The sequence below is a fragment of the Oncorhynchus nerka genome, linkage group LG15 (assembly GCF_034236695.1).
Source record: "Oncorhynchus nerka isolate Pitt River linkage group LG15, Oner_Uvic_2.0, whole genome shotgun sequence".
NCBI classification, from domain to species: Eukaryota; Metazoa; Chordata; class Actinopteri; order Salmoniformes; family Salmonidae; genus Oncorhynchus; species Oncorhynchus nerka.
The window spans coordinates 25169358-25190482 of NC_088410.1; the positions used below are offsets into that span (position 1 = coordinate 25169358).

General features: G+C 44.8%; 1 protein-coding gene across 3 annotated transcripts; it reads right to left on the reverse strand.

Annotated features, from left to right (window-relative positions):
- Positions 1 to 4432: 4432 nt before the first annotated feature.
- Positions 4433 to 21110, reverse strand: xpnpep1 (X-prolyl aminopeptidase (aminopeptidase P) 1, soluble). 3 transcript variants are annotated; one of them, XM_065001349.1, is made up of 20 exons: positions 21020 to 21110; positions 19346 to 19470; positions 18800 to 18863; positions 14610 to 14714; positions 14275 to 14367; positions 13985 to 14128; positions 13719 to 13814; positions 12688 to 12769; positions 12312 to 12522; positions 10536 to 10625; positions 10360 to 10410; positions 9719 to 9777; positions 9114 to 9191; positions 8929 to 9000; positions 7568 to 7628; positions 7389 to 7458; positions 7115 to 7288; positions 6823 to 6899; positions 6580 to 6678; positions 4433 to 6101 (listed from the first exon to the last, which is right to left on the reverse strand). In XM_065001349.1, the coding sequence occupies exons 2-20, from the start codon at positions 19460 to 19462 to the stop codon at positions 5982 to 5984; spliced, it is 1863 nt and encodes a 620-aa protein (XP_064857421.1). In that variant the 5' UTR covers positions 19463 to 19470; positions 21020 to 21110; the 3' UTR covers positions 4433 to 5981. The 3 variants fall into 3 exon arrangements, with proteins under 3 accessions (XP_064857421.1, XP_064857420.1, XP_064857422.1); XM_065001348.1 differs by lacking the exon at positions 21020 to 21110 and adding an exon at positions 20033 to 20133; XM_065001350.1 differs by lacking the exons at positions 18800 to 18863; positions 19346 to 19470; positions 21020 to 21110 and adding an exon at positions 17716 to 17803.
- Between the last annotated feature and the right edge of the window lie 15 nt (positions 21111 to 21125).

Below are 21125 nucleotides of genomic sequence, written 5' to 3' on the forward strand. Positions count from 1 at the left end.
AGACTCGTTTTTTTAATGAATACCGAGAATCCTAATAATGACCTCTATATCCAGGTTGTAGCCATGGTTTCACAATATGGGCTACGCACAGAGAGCAGACAGAGACAAAGAGAGCATTGTATTCCTCTACCAACTCTTCATGCTTCATTTCACACTGGAACGCTACTGCAGATAGCCAGGCTATTACGCAATGTGTTCCAATACAATACAGTGCGTGCTCCCCAAATGGGACCCTATTCCCTATAAAGTGCATTACTTTTGACAAGGGCTCTGGTCAAAAGTAGTGCACTAGTTAGGGATAGGGGCCATTTGGGACACAGACAGTGTGTTCCTTGTTTGACAGGATGTGATGAAAAGAAGCTGATACGTGATGTATTGAACACGATGGACTTTTTTCTTATAGAGGCCATATTACAACATATTGTTATCATTGGGTTTGTTAGCTGAAGCTCAACTAGCTGTGAAACCAATTATAGTGTCAGAACATGAACACAACATATCTTGTCTGTACTTAAGTGGGTGGCGGTGTTGAGGGGAAAGTTGGTGCTGTTCAACCCAAGAGGCCTAAAGTACTGTAGCTCCCTGTTAATGTAGTGGGGCACCACTCAGAACCTGCCATGAGTATTCAGTCTGTTACCTATCCACCCTCCACCACTATCCCCCTCTCCCACTGTCCCTCAGAGATGGAGAGAAGACTCCCTCTCCCTCTCTCTCACTATCCCTCAGAGATGGAGAGAAGACTCCCTCTCCCTCTCTCTCACTGTCCCTCAGAGATGGAGAGAATACTCCCTCTCTCTCACTGTCCCTCAGATGGAGAGAATACTCCCTCTCTCTCACTGTCCCTCAGATGGAGAGAATACTCCCTCTCCCTCTCTCTCACTGTCCTTCAGAGATGGAGAGAATACTCCCTCTCTCTCACTGTCCCTCAGATGGAGAGAATACTCCCTCTCCCTCTCTCTCACTGTCCTTCAGAGATGGAGAGAATACTCCCTCTCTCTCACTATCCCTCAGAGATGGAGAGAATACTCCCTCTCCCTCTCTCTCACTGTCCTTCAGAGATGGGGAGAATACTCCCTCTTTCTCACTGTCCCTCAGAGATGGAGAGAAGACTCCCTCTCCCTCTCTCTCACTGTCCCTCAGAATGAGAGAATACTCCCTCTCCCTCTCTCTCACTGTCCCTCAGAGATGGAGATAATACTCCCTCTCTCTCACTGTCCTTCAGAGATGGAGATAATACTCCCTCTCTCTCACTGTCCCTCAGAGATGGAGAGAAGACTCCCTCTCCCTCTCTCTCACTGTCCCTCAGAATGAGAGAATACTCCCTCTCCCTCTCTCTCACTGTCCCTCAGAGATGGAGATAATACTCCCTCTCTCTCACTGTCCCTCAGAGATGGAGAGAATACTCCCTCTCCCTCTCTCTCACTGTCCCTCAGAGATGGAGAGAATACTCCCTCTCTCTCACTGTCCCTCAGAGATGGAGATAATACTCCCTCTCTCTCACTGTCCCTCAGAGATGGAGATAATACTCCCTCTCTCTCACTGTCCCTCAGAGATGGAGATAATACTCCCTCTCTCTCACTGTCCCTCAGAGATGGAGAGAATACTAATAACATGCAAACTAGGGGTGTATGGAGAGATGGGAGGGGGGAAGAGGGGTACAACTAAAAAGGGTGCAGAACAAAGGCTGGGGGGCGCCAAAAGAGGGGCGCCAAGTTTCCACGACAACAGAACAGAGCCAAGAATAGTTGGGGGGAGTCACATGGTGTTGAGGGCTTTTAAATCAGCGACTAGAGCTTGAAGCCTGGGATCAGTCCATGTGGTGGATGCCAATAGCAACAATATGAGTGGGATTGGGACCCACAACCACAGTAGTGTGACGGTGATGGCGTTTGATATGAACAGGACCGCGGCTCTCACCACGGTCGACCAGGATGTGAACACAGCAGTACATGGTAGGTAAGGTCAACTATAGGGCTGCTTTTTGGTACCTATAAACATATTGTAAGAAGGCTCACTGTTGAATCTAGCCTCCTCATTTGTAAGTTGAATTGGGAGTGTTGTTAGTTGAGTGGGACATTGTGTCTTGAATACGTTTCAGTGTTTGTCTTGAAATGAAGGTGAACCTTAGTCTTCACTTGTTTTCCCCTCTTCTTAGAATATGGTCACCGTAGTCACTTGTTCCTATCCTTCTTCTTCCAGAGTTCAACGTGTTCAACATCATCCTAATGTCTCTAGCCTTGTGTGTTCTCACCATCACTGGCCTGTTCTGCAGCATATCCTGTCACAACCGCAGACGGTAAGACTTGATGTACTACAATACCCATAATGCTTTGTACTACATATGAATCTTTGCAAAGATTGTATATTATATTGACAAGATATTGGATATGTCCTCAAATAAGCAAGGCAGGCCGGAGGAGGTGAGATCAGGTGGAACCATTCTAGCCAATGAGAGGGAAGATAATCGCGTAAACAGGCCATAGAGTTAGATAGAGCACTCATCTTTGTATCTGGGGCATTATAGCATCTGTTAGAGAGCATTGGCAGCGCCATTGAGGCTAACTCTATTTAAAAGTCTTCATCATTGATTGATTGTTCCTAACTCATAGGAATCCCCACTCAGTTGACTACTTCAAAATGGTGGAGGCCCTCAATAGCAAGGCCCATTCTAAAACAAGTTATATCCATGATGAGAGTTCTATCTATCTCTATGACGAAAGGCACATCTCCGATATAAAGTAGGTTTTTGGGCAAGTTGCAGAAATTCCACGTGCCCACTTACAGTGGGGCAAAAAAGTATTTAGTCAGCCACCAATTGTGCAAGTTCTCCCACTTACAAAGATGAGAGGCCTGTATTTTTTATCATAGGTACACTTCAACTATGACAGACAAAATGAGAAAAAAAAATCAGAAAATCACATTGTAGGATTTTTTATGAATTTATTTGCAAATTATAGTGGAAAATAAGTATTTGGTCACCTACAAACAAGCAAGATTTCTGGCTCTCACAGACCGGCTCCTCTGTCCTCCACTCGTTACCTGTATTAATGGCACCTGTTTGAACTTGTTATCCATATAAAAGACACCTGTCCACAACCTCAAACAGTCACACTCCAAACTCCACTATGGGCAAGACCAAAGAGCTGTCAAAGGACACCAGAAACAAAATTGTAGACCTGCACCAGGCTGGGAAGACTGAATCTGCAATAAGTAAGCAGCTTGGTTTGAAGAAATCAACTGTGGGAGCAATTATTAGGAAATGGAAGACATACAAGACCACTGATAATCTCCCTCGATCTGGGGCTCCACGCAAGATCTCACCCCGTGGGGTCAAAATGATCACAAGAATGGTGAGCAAAAATCCCAGAACCACACGGGGGGACCTAGTGAATGACCTGCAGAGAGCTGGGACCAAAGTAACAAAGCCTACCATCAGTAACACACTATGCCGCCAGGGACTCAAATCCTGCAGTGCCAGACGTGTCCCCCTGCATAAGCCAGTACATGTCCAGGCCCATCTGAAGTTTGCTAGAGAGCATTTGGATGATCCAGAAGAAGATTGAGAGAATGTCATATGGTCAGATAAAACCAAAATATAACTTTTTGGTAAAAACTCAACTCGTCGTGTTTGGAGGACAAAGAATGCTGAGTTGCATCCAAAGAACACCATACCTACTGTGAAGCATGGGGGTGGAAACATCATGCTTTGGGGCTGTTTTTCTGCAAAGGGACCAGGACGACTGATCCGTGTAAAGGAAAGACTGAATGGGGACATGTATCGTGAGATTTTGAGTGAAAACCTCCTTCCATCAGCAAGGGCATTGAAGATGAAATGTGGCTGGGTCTTTCAGCATGACAATGATCCCAAACACACTGCCCGGGCAACGAAGGAGTGGCTTCGTAAGAAGCATTTCAAGGTCCTGGAGTGGCCTAGCCTGTCTCCAGATCTCAACCCCATAGAAAATCATTGGAGGGAGTTGAAAGTCTGTGTTGCCCAGCAACAACCCCAAAACATCACTGCTCTAGAGGAGATCTGCATGGAGGAATGGGCCAAAATACCAGCAACAGTGTGTGAAAACCTTGTGAAGACAAGGTCTTCATTGCCATTCATTGTCATTGCCAACAAAGGATATATAACAAAGTATTGAGACAAACTTTTGTCATTGACCAAATACTTATTTTCCACCATAATTTGCAAATAAATTCATAAAAAATCCTACAATGTGATTTTCTGGATTTTTTTCTCTCTCATTTTGTCTGTCATAGTACTAGTGTACCTATGATGAAAATTACAGGCCTCTCTCATCTTTTTAAGTGGGAGAACTTGTACAATTGGTGGCTTACTAAATACTTTTCCCCCCACTGTATATCAGTGCATTCGTAACAAACATTACGAAACGTCAATTCGATCAAATAAGCCTCAAATAGCAAATTAGCAATTACATTCTTTTATTGACAAATTCAACACTCTCTCGTTGACCTCCATAAAAAAAAAAATTCTTGTAAATAAATTATTTTCGTGGACAGATTTTGGGTGGAGTAAAACCTCTCGCTTTGCATCTCCTGTCACAGTCACAGGAGGTAAGGCTTGTTGTACTACAGTACCCATAATTCCCTATACTTCATAAATCTAAGTAAAGAGGCTCTACAGCATCTCCTGTCACGGTCGCAGGTCATCTGTCTCTGGGTCATGTTTATATCTCTGGCTTACAATTACCTCTCTGAGTCATGTTGGCATCCTCAGCTAAAGTCATCTTAGTAATGACTCTCACTCATTAGCCTACATTGGAGCAAACAAAATATTTGGTAATTGAATATGATGCTTAAATTACATTGAACCTTTGAAGGTTGTTTTGGTGACAAACCTAGACGTGTAGCCCAGAGGAGGCTGGTGGAAGGAGCTATAGGAGGCCAGCTCAATGTAGAGGCTGGAATGGAATTAATGGAACGGAGTCAAACATGTCGTTTCCATGTTTGATGTGTTTAATACCTTTCCATTTATTCCATTCCAGCCATTACATTACAATGAGCCCGGCTTCCTCTGGTGTAGCCTTTTCCTCACTGTACGACTCCACATTTAACACAGTAGAACAGTGACACTCCATGGACATATGATGAAACTTAATGGTCTTTTACAGGAACAGTTTTTACCATGTTGGTTTACCATGTTGGTGTGCACACAAAATAATGGACATTTTAATGCAATGGTTTAAAATGACCAGAAAGAACACATAGAAAGTCCCACAGTTCCCTGAACGAACATTATATCTTTTCCCGCCTCCAGGCTGTGGAAGAGGGCCCATATGTATGAGAGTGCTGTGCTCCGTGACGTACCAGTCAACCCGGTGGACATCAGAGCTGTCAAGAGATCCGCCAGTTTCAGAAACCCTCTCTCATTCTTCAGAAAACAGGAAGCATCTAAGGACAACTCCAGAATCTACTACATCTACAGTAACCCTCTACCCATAGGGCTGGAGGAAGAGGACAATATCCAGAATATCACCCCTGGTGGATCGAAGGAGCAAGAAGAGCTAACCTTTCAGGACTACGCCAATGATCCCAATAGTGGTATCATCCTGGACCCGCCCAACTTCTACATGCAGCTCTAGAGCAAGGTGGCATGTTCCACTTCATGGGAGGGGTGTTTGATTTTTTTTGTCCTATTCAAGTTTGTATTTTGGGAAAAACATTGTCTAAAGTGGATGAACTTTGATGAAGTTATTTGGAAGTTGTGAACGATCCTTTTTTCCACACTTGGATATTTATTGAATCGCCATAAAACAGTTCAGACATGGATGGTGATGATGCTTTAGAAAAGAAGCATAGCGTGAAATACACAGAGACCAGAACCATAGATAGTAGCTTCTATATATCAAAAGAAAAGGTTATCATCACTGCTGAGATGAGCGATCAATTGATCGATCAATTGTACTCCTGGGCAATACAATTGAATTAAATAAGGGTCAGTCACAGAATAACCTTCAGGCGATTGGCTGGGTTTCCCTGATCAGCCAATCCATGGCCTCCTTGCGGCCCTGCCTCTCCAGCTCTGCTCCAATCGTCTCCCGGCACTGCCTGTGGTACTCGTTCACCCAATCACGCTGCAGGAAGAGAAGAGAGAGTCACACACAGAGTGATAACATACAAAATGGCAGAACAATTACTAATCGATTTCCCCGGTTTCAAAGGGCACCTGTGGATATTTCCTGAAGACCTCCTTATACATGATCTTTGTCTCCTATGGCAAAGCTGATTTGAAACTGAAAGATTGTTTTATTTCTGGTCTACTACGTGTCACTTAATTCCACCAAACAATACAGTATTTCTACACAAGTTTCAAGGGCTGTTTAAATTTTAGAGCTGTATAATGATGACTTTTTAAAATGAGAAATAAATGAGTGCTTTATTTTAGTAGTAAATAAATGAGTTCTTTATTTTAGTATAAATAAATGAGTGCTTTATTTTAGTATAAATAAATGAGTTCTTTATTTTAGCAAAAATAAATGAATGACACCTCCTAAAGAAAGTGAAGTGTGTTTGGTAAAATATGAATTCCAAAGAATGGGGACCAAGACTGACCTCTTTCTGGGTGAGAAGATCTGTGTTTACCATCTTGGCTTGGATGGGGACCAGAGTGAGAGGCTCAAACGTCAAACTGCCCTTGTTCCTGTAGTTGTACTGAGCACACAGACACAAAGGTCACATGGTCTTCACACTTCATTTTACACGTAGTCAGTCAATCTGTCTCCATAAACATCAATACTCCTTCTTCACTCTATACACACTTCACTTCATTTTATACTTATTCAGTCAATCTCTTACCTTGGGTTTTGCTGGCACCACCAGAACAACGTTTTCAATTCGAATGCCAAACAAACCGTCCTCATAGTACCCAGGTTCTGAGGAAAGGAAGGAGACAAGTTCAGGTATGTGTGAGAGAGAAACAAATAGAGACAGAAAGAAACAGAGAGAGAAATAGTTAAAGTGTCTGTGTGTTTGTGTATGCATGCATGATAGTTAGTAAGTGTGTGTGTGTATGCGTTCCTGCATGTCTGTGTGTCTGCATGCATGTACGTGAGTCTGTGTACGTCCATATATGTGTGAGCGTACCCACCATCGCTGACAATCATGCCTGCCTCCAGGGGCTCGTCGGCGAAGGTCTTGTAGGAGATCCCACAGGGTCCCTCGTGGACATTGAGGAAACATCCCACCCCGTGGCCCGTACCATGAAGGTAGTCCAGCCCAGACTCCCACAGCGCCTGGCGGGCAAACGAGTCCAGCAGGTGGCCTAAGGGTGGAGGGGGGAGTGGAGGTTTACATTTCACATATTAGTCATTTAAAAACAAACACTGGCAACATTGAGTACTCCACAAACAACAAGGTCTCACCTTTGGTTCCGTTGGGGAAAATGGCAGCGCTGACAGCTATATGTCCCTTCAGAACATAGGTGAAGGTTTCCTGAGATACAGAGAGAAAACCTATAGGTCACTGAACATACCACTGGGACTTTCCTTCTGTCATATGCTGTAGCAGGTCATGAGAGGAGAGGCATATGGATAATTGTTACCTTCTCATAAGCAGAGGGGGACCCAAAGTGCATGGTGCGGGTGACGTCTGTTGTTCCATCACTAGAAAACACCAGAATTTATGAGAACAATAGGTTTTATTTGTAACGTGTTTTTCTTATGTGTCACATTATTATGTATTACATGTAGCATTATGTGCAGCATTATTACATGTAGCATTATGTGCAGCATTATTACATGTAGGATTATGTGTAGCATTATTACATGTAGCATTATGTGCAGCATTATTACATGTTGGATTATGTGCCGCATTATTACATGTAGCATTATTACATGTAGCATTATTACATGTAGCATTATTACATGTAGCGTTATTACATGTAGGATTATGTGCAGCATTATTACATGTAGGATTATGTGCAGCATTATTACATATAGGATTATGTGTAGCATTATTACATGTAGGATTATGTGCAGCATTATTACATGTAGGATTATGTGTAGCATTATTACATGTAGGATTATGTGTAGCATTATTGCATGTAGCATTATTACATGTAGCATTATTACATGTAGCATTATGTTCAGCATTATTACATGTAGGATTATTACATGTAGGATTATGTGTAGCATTATGTGCATTATTATTACATATAGGATTATGTGTAGCATTATTACATGTAGGATTATTACATGTAGCATTATTACATGTAGCATTATTACATGTAGCATTATTACATGTAGCGTTATTACATGTAGGATTATGTGCAGCATTATTACATGTAGCATTATGTGCAGCATTATTACATGTAGCATTATTACATGCAGGATTATGTGCAGCATTATTACATGTAGCATTATGTTCAGCATTATTACATGTAGGATTATTACATGTAGGATTATGTGTAGCATTATGTGCATTATTATTACATATAGGATTATGTGTAGCATTATTACATGTAGGATTATTACATGTAGGATTATGTGTAGCATTATGTGCATTATTATTACATATAGGATTATGTGTAGCATTATTACATGTAGGATTATTACATGTAGGATTATTACATGTAGCATTATTACATGTAGCATTATTACATGTAGGATTATGTGCAGCATTATTACATGTAGCATTATGTGCAGCATTATTACATGTAGGATTATGTGCAGCATTATTACATGTAGCATTATGTGCAGCATTATTACATGTAGGATTATGTGCCGCATTATTACATGTAGCATTATTACATGTAGCATTATGTGCAGCATTATTACATGTAGCATTATGTGTAGCATTATTACATGTAGCATTATGTGTAGCATTATTACATGTAGCATTATGTGTAGCATTATTACATGTAGCATTATGTGCAGCATTATCACATGTAGGATTATTGCTTACATATACTGGGCTCCAGAGTCGAGGAGGTAGATTTCGTTTAGAGAGAGAGTTCTGTTGGTTTCAGGGAGGGGTCTATAGGACAACAAAAAGAAGTACATAAATACAAAATAAGCTATCAAAAACATGATTATAGACAACTCTACATTAATTACAGTGTAATAAAGTTCTACAATAAACAAAGGAACCTGTAATGAATGATTGCTCCGTTTGGTCCAACACTGGAAATGGATGGGAAGCTGAGTCCGACAAAGTCTTTCTGTTGGCTGAAACCACATAAAATACAGGAATATTTATGTGTGTATGTAAGCAATAAGGACTGAGGGGGTGTGGTATATGGCTAATATACCACGGCTGTGGGCTGTTCTTAGGCACGCACCGCAGAGTTGAAGGAGGTACATACAGTTCCTAATTGTTTTAATAGAGGGAGTTCAAATGCTAAATATCCCTCTCATGCAAAAGCCTCTGACTCACTGGGAATATCTCAGTTACATACTCCTCGTGTCCACTCTACTCTCTCCTTCTCAAAACCCATTGGATGAGAAAGCCAGAGATCCCTCCCCTCTGACCTTCACCTCCAATGTGTTTTGAGAAAGAGATGAGAGAGGTGTATGCAACTGTCCTATTGTTTGTGCTTCAGAAATGATTTTTCACAGTGTAGTGACTGCACGGAACCTAGACAATCTCAATCTAAAGACCCAGGATCATCAGTGAAGTTGGAGAGCAAACATCAGAGACGTTGTTATTACATAGCTTCGTTATTTTATGGTTGAAGTGAAAAGTAGAACCCCACCTGCGTAACTCCTCGGCCTTATCTGCTGCGGATATCTCAGTCACTGTGCCTTTTGGAATCTAGAAAACCACAACCACACAGTACATGACATGCAGTCACTGTGCCTTTTGGAATCTAGAAAACCACAACCACACAGTACATGACATGCAGTCACTGTGCCTTTTGGAATCTAGAAAACCACAACCACACAGTACATGACATGCAGTCACTGTGCCTTTTGGAATCTAGAAAACCACAACCACATAGTACATGACATGCAGTCACTGTGCCTTTTGGAATCTAGAAAACCACAACCACACAGTACATGACATGCAGTCACTGTGCCTTTTGGAATCTAGAAAACCACAACCACACAGTACATGACATGCAGTCACTGTGCCTTTTGGAATCTAGAAAACCACAACCACACAGTACATGACATGCAGTCACTGTGCCTTTTGGAATCTAGAAAACCACAACCACACAGTACATGACATGCAGTCACTGTGCCTTTTGGAATCTAGAAAACCACAACCACACAGTACATGACATGCAGTCATTGCAACACTCACAGCCAAAAAGTCTGCAATCATAAAAGTATAATACCACTTTCAGCTACAAAACTACTGGAAATTACATTTTAAAAAGTACATATAAAGTACCTCTTTTTCCAACCAAGCGAAGAGCTCACAAAGGGCGACAGCATCCTTGATCTGTGGTTAAAGGAGAAAAAGTCAAACAGGATCAATGGCTGGTTGATGATACAATTATGGTGATTTGATGATGTCTAAAATCCAAGTAAATATTTGTAAGGGTCAAAAGGTTAAAGGTAACTTACATGGGCCATTTTCATCCCTTGAATCTCGGTGGCGTTCTTGACAGCTTTGGCGAGGCAGAGAGGAGTGTAGGGGATAGGAGACCGGTGGGCCTGTGGGACAAAACAGAACAACAAAGCAATGAATTAGTAGGTACCTGATGCTACAAATATTATTTTACTAAATAGGCCTACATGTAAACTCAGCAAAATAAGAAACGTCTCCTTTTCAGGACCCTGTCTTTCAAAGATAATTCGTAAAAATCCAAATAACTTCACAGATCTTCATTGTAAAAGGTTTAAACACTGTTTCCCATGCTTGTTCAATGAACCATAAACAATTAATGAACATGAACCTGTGGAACGGTCATTAAGACACTAAGGTCAAAGTTATGAAAACTTAGGACACTAAAAAGGCCTTTCTACGGACTCTGAAAAACACCAAAAGAAAGATGCCCAGGGTCCCTGCTCATCAGCATGAACATGCCTTAGGCATGCTGCAAGGAGGCACGAGGACTGCAGATGTGGCCAGGGCAATAAATTGCAATGTCCGTATTGTGAGACGCCTAAGATAGCACTACAGGGAGACAGGATGGACAGCTGATTGTGTAACAACAGCTGCACAGGATCGGTACATCACACCTGTGGGACAGGTACAGGATGGCAACAACAACTCTTACACCAGGAAAACACAATCCCTTCATCAGTGCTCAGACTGTCTGCAATAGGCTGAGAGAGGCTGGACTGAGGGCTTGTAGGCCTGTTGTAAGGCAGGTCCTCACCAGACACCACCGGCAACAACGTCACCTATTGGCACAAACCTATCATCGCTGGACCAGACAGGACTGGCAAAATTGCTCTTCAGTGACGAGTCGCGGTTTTGTCTCACCCAGGGGTGATGGTCGGTTTTGCGTTTATCGTCGAAGGAATGAGCGTTACACTGAGGCCTATACTCTGGAGCGGGATCGATTTGGAGGTAGAGGGTCCGTCATGGTCTGGGGCGGTGTGTCACAGCCTCATCGGACTGAGCTTGTTGCCATTGCAGGCAATCTCAACGCTGTGCATCACAGGGAAGACATCCTCCTCCCTCATGTGGTACCCTTCCTGCAGGCTCATCCTGACATGACCCTCCAGCATGGCAATGCCACCAGCCATACTGCTCGTTCTGTGCGTAATTTCCTGCAAGACAGGAATGTCAGTGTTCTGCCATGGCCAGCGAAGAGCCCGGATCTCAATCCCATTGAGCATGTCTGGGACCTGTTGGATCGGAGGGTGAAGGCTAGGGCCATTCCCCCCAGAAATGTCCGGGAACTTGCAGGTGCCTTGGTGGAAGAGTAGGGTAACATCTCACAGCAAGAACTGGTAAATATGGTGCAGTCCATGAGGAGGAGGTGTACTGCAGTACTTAATGCAGCTGGTGGCCACACCAGATACTGACTGTTACTTTTGATTTTGACCCCCCCTTTGTTCATGGACACATTATCCCATTTCTGTTAGTCACATGTCTGTGGAACTTGTTCAGTTTATGTCTCAGTTGTTGAATCTTATGTTCACACAAATATACACATGTTAAGTTTGCTGAAAATAAACACAGTTGACAGTGAGAGGACGTTTCTATTTTTGCTGAGTTTATTAACAAAAGTACTTTACATTGTTTGGGGGTAACTCATCCCCATCCCACTCATTCTACCAATGTGATACAGCCACTACACAGTTATACTCTCTCACCTTGGGAATAACCTGCATGAGCACCCACTACAGCCATTTTGTCTCAGGAATTACACAGTCGCACTCTCTCACCTTGGGGATGACCTGCGTGAGGGCGCAGCTGGCTTTGTCGCTGATCCACACCTTCTCCTTGGGCCCCAGGGAGGCACACACAGCCTGCAGCTCTGTGAACACAGACTCATAGGGGGCAGTCTGGATGCTAAGCTCCACCTTGGAGGGCGTGTCCAGCTGAAGGTGCTCCCTCACCGTCGGCACGGCCAGACGCTTGATGTCCACGAAGAGCCTAGGTGGGGTCAGAGGTCAGATTCATGACCTACTTCTCAAGGGAGGTCAAAGTATGCTGTGCATTCTATACTGTGTCAGAGAAAGGACAGTCGGGAAAGAAAGTAAAGTGTTTTTATTTTATTTTAGATTCATTTAGGTGCTTTTAGGATTTAGGTGCTTTTACCTGATTGTGTTCATTCCAACGATGGCGTACGCAAAGAAAACAGGGTTGTACTCGATGTCAGAGCCACGGAGGTTGAACAGCCCTGGGAAGAGTAACACAGTTAAAACACACTACCACTTTACACCTGTTTGGTGGATACAATTTTTCCTGTTCTCCTTCAACAAATTCAGTAATGTATGTAAGCATTTCATTGTAAGGTCTACTACACCTGTTGTATTCGGCACATGTGACAAATCAAATTAGATTTTTATGTACAGTGGTTTGAATCTTGTAAACAGCTATTTAAAAATGTGTCTTCTGCTAAAAATAAATTAGCTAGCACTGTGTTATTATTAATATTATTATTATTATTAATAATTGTATTATTATTATGATGATGAGGTTACCCTCCTCACCCTCTAGGGAAGAAGCCCAGACAAACCCCCTCATTTAGACACATTAGTCTAAAAGTGACTGGACGACTGCAATCAACATCAACATTGTCCTCCCTAATTAACACAAATACTCTGGCCAGCCAATCAGCTCTGAGTGCTCTATAGGCTCGTTAGGGCCAGCTAACGAGGTGCTCAGACAGGCATCTACAGGGACACCCGTACAGCCTCAGGGTTCTTGGATCGTGATCAGAGGGTGTCGTGTCTACCTCACAGGGTTATGCAACCTAACTGTTTGGTGAGGTCATTCAATAAAGTCCTGTAGGTCTACTGGTTGGGCAGACGTTTGTTCCAGCCCAGCACTAACACACCTGATTCAACCCATCAACTACTCTTCAATCAAGACATTTGATTAGGCTGTCATTGTAACTAATAATTTGCTCTTAACTGACTTGCCTAGTTAAATAAAAATGTGTTGAATCAGGTGTGCTAGTGCTGGGTTGGAACGAAAGCCTGTGAACCCTGTACCTCGACATGACAGGGTTAGTGAGTTGGTGATATTTGATATGGTAATTCCAACGACTGTTTAGGGTGAATTATATAGGAAAAATGTCTCTGTGCTGTGTTATAGTAACTATATCAGTATAAAGGGAATCATACATGCAATCTCATCCAACGCCGTGGCAACGAACCAAGAGATCTTCCTCTCGGCCATCTTGGATCTCAGAGCGGTCATCTTGTCCTGCCAGGTCAGACCTGGAACAGAGGAGGACCTGGATTAACTGTGAACCATTGATGAGGAAGATGTATCAAAAACATTGTACACACATGTACAGCTACTACCTTTCAACCAATCACAAGATAGGATACATAACACCTCTAGAATGTTGAATAGGTCAATAATGGCTCCAAGCGGTACTACCGACCCGTGAACCCCAGGCTCAGGGTGAGGAGCTGAGAGGAGGGTCTGGTTGGACGGTCCATCCAGATGGCATCTATCAGGTTGTCCTGAACAGCCACCAGGGAGTGGCCTGCACTGGCCAGGGCCTTAGACATGTTCTTCCACTGGTCTGGATGGAACAACAGACAGGTCATGTAACCATAGTCAGCACCAAAATGGTAGATACTTAGCACTGGAAGTATAGTACACAACATGTGCTACACCATTATCACTGTGTTACTGTGTACGACGTAAGAGATGTGGAACTCTACGGACCAGCAGCAATGATCCAGGGGTCCACTCCTACTGTCGAGTTCTCAGGCAGCACACTGATCAGCCAGTCCTCCTGGCTAAGTGTCTCCTTCAGACCTGGTGACAGGAAACACCCGCAATGAGCCAGAAAATACTGACACATCTCACAACAGAGTCGACGGTCCCGTGTGTAGGATGTCTTATCAAGAGAAGCATCGGCCAATCTATACTACAGTGGTTAAGTGCATTTCTTTTAAAGGTTTAACGTTAGATGCAGAAGAAACCAACTTCCACTTATACTAGGTGTCTTCAGATGCCATATCCATTCAAGAACTAAGAGTGTTGTTGTTGTTGTTTACCCATCTTCATTAGGGTCCAGTTGTTGTCCATCTGCTGGCTGGCCTGGAGGAAGTACCGTCCGTCTGTCCACATGGCCGCATGCTTCTCTGTCACTATGGCCGTGCCTGGATCTGTTCTCTGTTACTATGGCCGAGGTGGTGATTGACTCCGCTGTCCTGGCGTCGTGAGGGAGTTTGTTCCACCATTGGGGGCCAGAGCAGCGAACGTTTTGACTGGGCTGAGCGGGAACTGTACTTCCTCAGTGGTAGGGAGGCGAGCAGGCCAGAGGTGGATGAACGCAGTGCCCTTGTTTGGGTGTAGGGCCTGATCAGAGCCTGGAGGTACTGAGGTGCCGTTCCCCTCACAGCTCCGTAGGCAAGCACCATGGTCTTGTAGCGGATGCGAGCTTCAACTGGAAGCCAGTGGAGAGGGAGCGGAGGAGCGGGGTGACGTGAGAGAACTTGGGAAGGTTGAACACCAGACGGGCTGCGGCGTTCTGGATGAGTTGTAGGGGTTTAATGGCACAGGCAGGGAGCCCAGCCAACAGCGAGTTGCAGTAATCCAGACGGGAGATGACAAGTGCCTGGATTAGACCTGCGCCGCTTCCTGTGTGAGGCAGGGTCGTACTCTGCGGATGTTGTAGAGCATGAACCTACAGGAACGGGCCACCGCCTTGATGTTAGTTGAGAACGACAGGGTGTTGTCCAGGATCACGCCAAGGTTCTTAGCGCTCTGGGAGGAGGACACAATGGAGTTGTCAACCGTGATGGCGAGATCATGGAACGGGCAGTCCTTCCCCGGGAGGAAGAGCAGCTCCGTCTTGCCGAGGTTCAGCTTGAGGTGGTGATCCGTCATCCACACTGATATGTCTGCCAGACATGCAGAGATGCGATTCGCCACCTGGTCATCAGAAGGGGGAAAGGAGAAGATTAATTGTGTGTCGTCTGCATAGCAATGATAGGAGAGACCATGTGAGGTTATGACAGAGCCAAGTGACTTGGTGTATAGCGAGAATAGGAGAGGGCCTAGAACAGAGCCCTGGGGGACACCAGTGGTGAGAGCACGTGGTGAGGAGACGGATTCTCGCCACGCCACCTGGTAGGAGCGACCTGTCAGGTAGGACGCAATCCAAGCGTGGGCCGCGCCGGAGATGCCCAACTCGGAGAGGGTGGAGAGGAGGATCTGATGGTTCACAGTATCGAAGGCAGCCGATAGGTCTAGAAGGATGAGAGCAGAGGAGAGAGAGTTAGCTTTAGCAGTGCGGAGCGCCTCCGTGATACAGAGAAGAGCAGTCTCAGTTGAATGACTAGTCTTGAAACCTGACTGATTTGGATCAAGAAGGTCATTCTGAGAGAGATAGCGGGAGAGCTGGCCAAGGACGGCACGTTCAAGAGTTTTGGAGAGAAAAGAAAGAAGGGATACTGGTCTGTAGTTGTTGACATCGGAGGGATCGAGTGTAGGTTTTTTCAGAAGGGGTGCAACTCTCGCTCTCTTGAAGACGGAAGGGACGTAGCCAGCGGTCAGGGATGAGTTGATGAGCGAGGTGAGGTAAGGGAGAAGGTCTCCGGAAATGGTCTGGAGAAGAGAGGAGGGGATAGGGTCAAGCGGGCAGGTTGTTGGGCGGCCGGCCGTCACAAGACGCGAGATTTCATCTGAGAGAGAGGGGAGAAAGAGGTCAGAGCACAGGGTAGGGCAGTGTGAGCAGAACCAGCGGTGTCGTTTGACTTAGCAAACGAGGATCGGATGTCGTCGACCTTCTTTTCAAAATGGTTGACGAAGTCATCTGCAGAGAGGGAGGGGGGGGAGGGGGAGGAGGATTCAGGAGGGGGAGGAGAAGGCAAAGAGCTTCCTAGGGTTAGAGGCAGATGCTTGGAATTTAGAGTGGTAGAAAGTGGCTTTAGCAGCAGAGAGAGAAGAGGAAAATGTAGAGAGGGAGGGAAAGGATGCCAGGTCCGCAGGGAGGCGAGTTTTCCTCCATTTCCGCTCGGCTGCCCGGAGCCCTGTTCTGTGAGCTCGCAATGAGTCGCCGAGCCACGGAGCGGGAGGGGAGGACCGAGCCGGCCTGGAGGATAGGGGACATAGAGAGTCAAAGGATGCAGAAAGGGAGGAGAGGAGGGTTGAGGAGGCAGAATCAGGAGATAGGTTGAGAAGGTTTGAGCAGAGGGAAGAGATGATAGGATGGAAGAGGAGAGAGTAGCGGGGGAGAGAGAGCGAAGGTTGGGACGGCGCGATACCATCCGAGTAGGGGCAGTGTGGGAAGTGTTGGATGAGAGCGAGAGGGAAAAGGATACAAGGTAGTGGTCGGAGACTTGGAGGGGAGTTGCAATGAGGTTAGTGGAAGAACAGCATCTAGTAAAGATGAGGTCGAGCGTATTTCCTGCCTTGTGAGTAGGGGGGAAGGTGAGAGGGTGAGGTCAAAAGAGGAGAGGAGTGGAAAGAAGGAGGCAGAGAGGAATGAGTCAAAGGTAGACGTGGGGAGGTTAAAGTCGCCCAGAACTGTGAGAGGTGAGCCGTCCTCAGGAAAGGAGCTTATCAAGGCATCAAGCTCATTGATGAACTCCTCCGAGGGAACCTGGAGGGCGATAAATGATAAGGATGTTAAGCTTGAAAGGGCTGGTAACTGTGACAGCATGGAATTCAAAGGAGGCGATAGACAGATGGGTAAGGGGAGAAAGAGAGAATGACCACTTGGGAGAGATGAGGATCCCGGTGCCACCACCCCGCTGACCAGAAGCTCTCGGGTGTGCGAGAACACGTGGGCAGACGAAGAGAGAGCAGTAGGAGTAGCAGTGTTGTCTGTGGTGATCCATGTTTCCGTCAGTGCCAAGAAGTCGAGGGACTGGAGGGAGACATAGGCGGAGATGAACTCTGCCTTGTTGGCCGCAGATCGGCAGTTCCAGAGGCTACCGGAGACCTGAACTCCACGTGGGTCGTGCGCGCTGGGACCACCAGATTAGGTGGCCGCGCCACGCGGTGTGGAGCGTTTGTATGGTCTGTGCAGAGAGGAGAGAACAGGGATATTGAGTGTAATAGTTTCTACTGTGCTGCTATTCGGGGCTAGCTGGCTGGAGACATGTCATCAATCAATCAAGGCGACATATCTGTTCTCTGTTACTATGGCCGTGCCTGGAGACATGTCATCAATCAATCAAGGCTACATATCTGTTCTCTGTTACTATGGCCGTGCCTGGAGACATGTCCTCAATCAATCAAGGCTACATATCTGTTCTCTGTTACCATGGCCGTGCCTGAGACATGTCATCAATCAATCAAGGCTACATATCTGTTCTCTGTTACTATGGCCGTGCCTGGAGACATGTCCTCAATCAATCAAGGCTACATATCTGTTCTCTGTTACCATGGCCGTGCCTGGAGACATGTCATCAATCAATCAAGGCTACATATCTGTTCTCTGTTACTATGGCCGTGCCTGGAGACATGTCATCAATCAATCAAGGCTACATATCTGTTCTCTGTTACTATGGCCGTGCCTGGAGACATGTCATCAATCAATCAAGGCTACATATCTGTTCTCTGTTACTATGGCCGTGCCTGGAGACATGTCCTCAATCAATCAAGGCTACATATCTGTTCTCTGTTACCATGGCCGTGCCTGGAGACATGTCATCAATCAATCAAGGCTACATATCTGTTCTCTGTTACTATGGCCGTGCCTGGAGACACGTCATCAATCAATCAAGGCTACATATCTGTTCTCTGTTACTATGGCCGTGCCTGGAGACATGTCCTCAATCAATCAAGGCTACATATCTGTTCTCTGTTACTATGGCCGTGCCTGGAGACATGTCGTCTTAATAGCTGATTCTTAGTCATGTCTTTAGTTGTCACTATGCTACTGTTCAAAGGTTGTCAAGCAAGGCTACAGAACTGTCCTGTTTCTATGGCCTGATTTCATTTTATTATCAACGTGTCCAATCTCTGACCCTAATTCAATACAAGCAAATGTCTGTCTATATTATTTACAGATGCCCTGTTCTTTCTTAGGGCGTACAAGTTCACTGTTATAATCAAGGTGTGCATTTATGGGAAATGACAATATAACTTTCCTGGTATTGTATGAAGTGTTGATTTCATCTGGTCTGACATGACCAAAGGCTGAGATACGTTTGTCCCTGTGTATTCACTGGTGTTCTCGCCATATCAGCCTCCTTTATAACAAGGGAACTAGATCCTGACACAAACACAATACCTGCGGAGCCATTGAAGCCACAGATGAATTCACGTCTGCAGTCACATGGTGCGATGTATTCACTCTGTAACGAGAGAGAGAGAGAGAGAGAGAGAGAGAGAGAGAGAGAGAGAGAGAGAGAGAGAGAGAGAGAGAGAGAGGAGAGAGAGAGGAGAGAGAGAGGAGAGAGAGAGGAGAGAGATAGAGGAGAGAGAAAGAGAGAGAGAGAGAGAATGGGAGAGCTCAGATCAAGCAGTAATCAGGTATAAGTGGTCCCCTAGCAGTTATTATAACATCTTAATTATTCCCCTCTTCACATCACGACTCAAGACCAGAGAGAGAGAGAGGGTGTAAGAGAGGGATGAGGTTTAGAGAGAGAGAGAGAAAGAAAGAGTAGAGTGAAAGATGTGGAGATGGAGAGGACCCTGCTAGAAAGTAACATTGTCCATTACTAGAGGTCAGGCAGACTTATACTAACTATTGTTCATTATTTCTAATTAGTAATTCTGTGTGTGTGTGTGTGTGTGTGTTCTTGCATGCGCGCGACCGTGTGTGTGTGTTCAGTACCTGGTGTGCGTCTCCAGAGGGGACAATGTAGGCCTGGATGGGCTCAGCGATGTACTTGGTGTTCCTCATGGCTTGCCGTAGCTGCCGCAGCAGCTCCACCGTGATCTTGGGAGACATGGCAGCGTCTAGGGAGAGATATACAGGCGGTAAAGCCATAACAGACGAACTGAACAGGCAGCCCAAGAATGGGACTCCGGAGGGATCCACAGTTACAGTATGCTCATGCCTCCCCTCTCGAGTAGGTTAGTTAGTTTCAGTCACAGTTACAGTATGCTCCTGCCTCCCCTCTCGAGTAGGTTAGTTAGTTTCAGTCACAGTTTTACCTCCACAGATACAGGGGTTTAAACCACGATAGAGTAGCTGAACAGGCACACCATGGCTAAAGATGCTCCCTCAGAACTAGACTACACACAGCAGTGTAATACAACTGGAACGACCCTGGTTTATATCGACTCTACCATTGGAGGATGCTTTTGTGACACAGTTGAATTCCGTGGGGCTACGGGCCAGAAGGTGCCTGTTTCGTTACCTTGGTGCCAGAAGTGGACCATGTATAGCCTAAACTAGAATCGACCTCCTACAAAATGATAAGGAAAAATAACATAAACGCTTCGTTTAACATACCGGACAAACTAAACAGATATGTTATTCATTATTGTGAACTCAGACTATTAATAATGCAATTACCTGAGCCCATGTCGTCTTCAGCCGTCTATGAGATATCTGACAAATAGCCTGTTAACGTGGGGCTCAAAGTCTTAGTCTGCACCTGGATCTTTAACCTTGCTGACTCAGACAAACTCAGGGTTAAATATTAACAGATTATGATTATTATCTTTGCTGCAATTGCAAACTATTCAATTACCCTTAGGCCTGAATGCTGCCTTTATACAGTATACTTTGATCATGCATCAAGGTCTAAGAAACCCATCTACAAAAAGGCATTTCGTGAGATCGTGATTTTGAAAGATTTGACATACTGTAAGGTGTATAATGGATAATATCAGTGGTTTCATTTCAGGCCGTTAAAGGAATAAAATCATCCCATATTATTGATGGGGTAGTTTTATTCATCGATGCCAGAATGGGCGTCATCCAATCGCCTCAACAAAGCCACCGCCGAACTCACGGATTGGCTGAAACCTACATGCGATGTTGTTTACCATTTGAGAACAATTATTTGGGAAGTTCGCTGGCAACAAGTGGTGGGAAACTGATGAGCTAATTAAATTGCTAATTGAATGATTCCAACTGGCATAATTGTGTTAATTCAATGCAGTTATTTTGTCGCAGTTGGGATAGGTGTGGCATTTCATCAGGTTACTGTGGGGGATATTCAATGGAAAAGTTACTTTGAGCAAAATAATACGAATTTCTTAGCCAATATTGTATATATTTCATTAGAGTATGAGTCACACGTTGTTCATAGCTGTAGTAGTTAACACATTATACATATATTTTCTACAAAAAAAATATTCGTGGGCTAGCTATCTTGCTAGCTAGACAACATTAATGGGGCTACGCGAGTAGCATGTAGCACGCGAGCGTCTTCCACATTACAACCACACGATATTCTCTATTCATTGCTTTCTTGCATCGGGCAACTGAACCCCCGATAGAAAGTTTGTTAACACCATGCCAGTTTAATAAGATAACATTAAATTGTACATTTACCTTAGAAATGCAATTCTGTCGTTTAAAACACTATTTTATGCAGCTGTCCCTTGTGTTAATTTACAAAACAGTAGGCTGCCATTGAATCCTTGACGTTTCTGGTCAC

Coding starts and splice junctions, on each gene's coding strand:
- xpnpep1 (XM_065001348.1), bottom strand. Junction 12,770..13,718: donor GGCGTTGGATGAGATTGCAT/GTATGATTCCCT, acceptor TACTCTTCCCAG/GGCTGTTCAACCTCCGTGGC. Junction 7,459..7,567: donor CCCCCTCTGCTTATGAGAAG/GTAACAATTATC, acceptor TCTGTATCTCAG/GAAACCTTCACCTATGTTCT.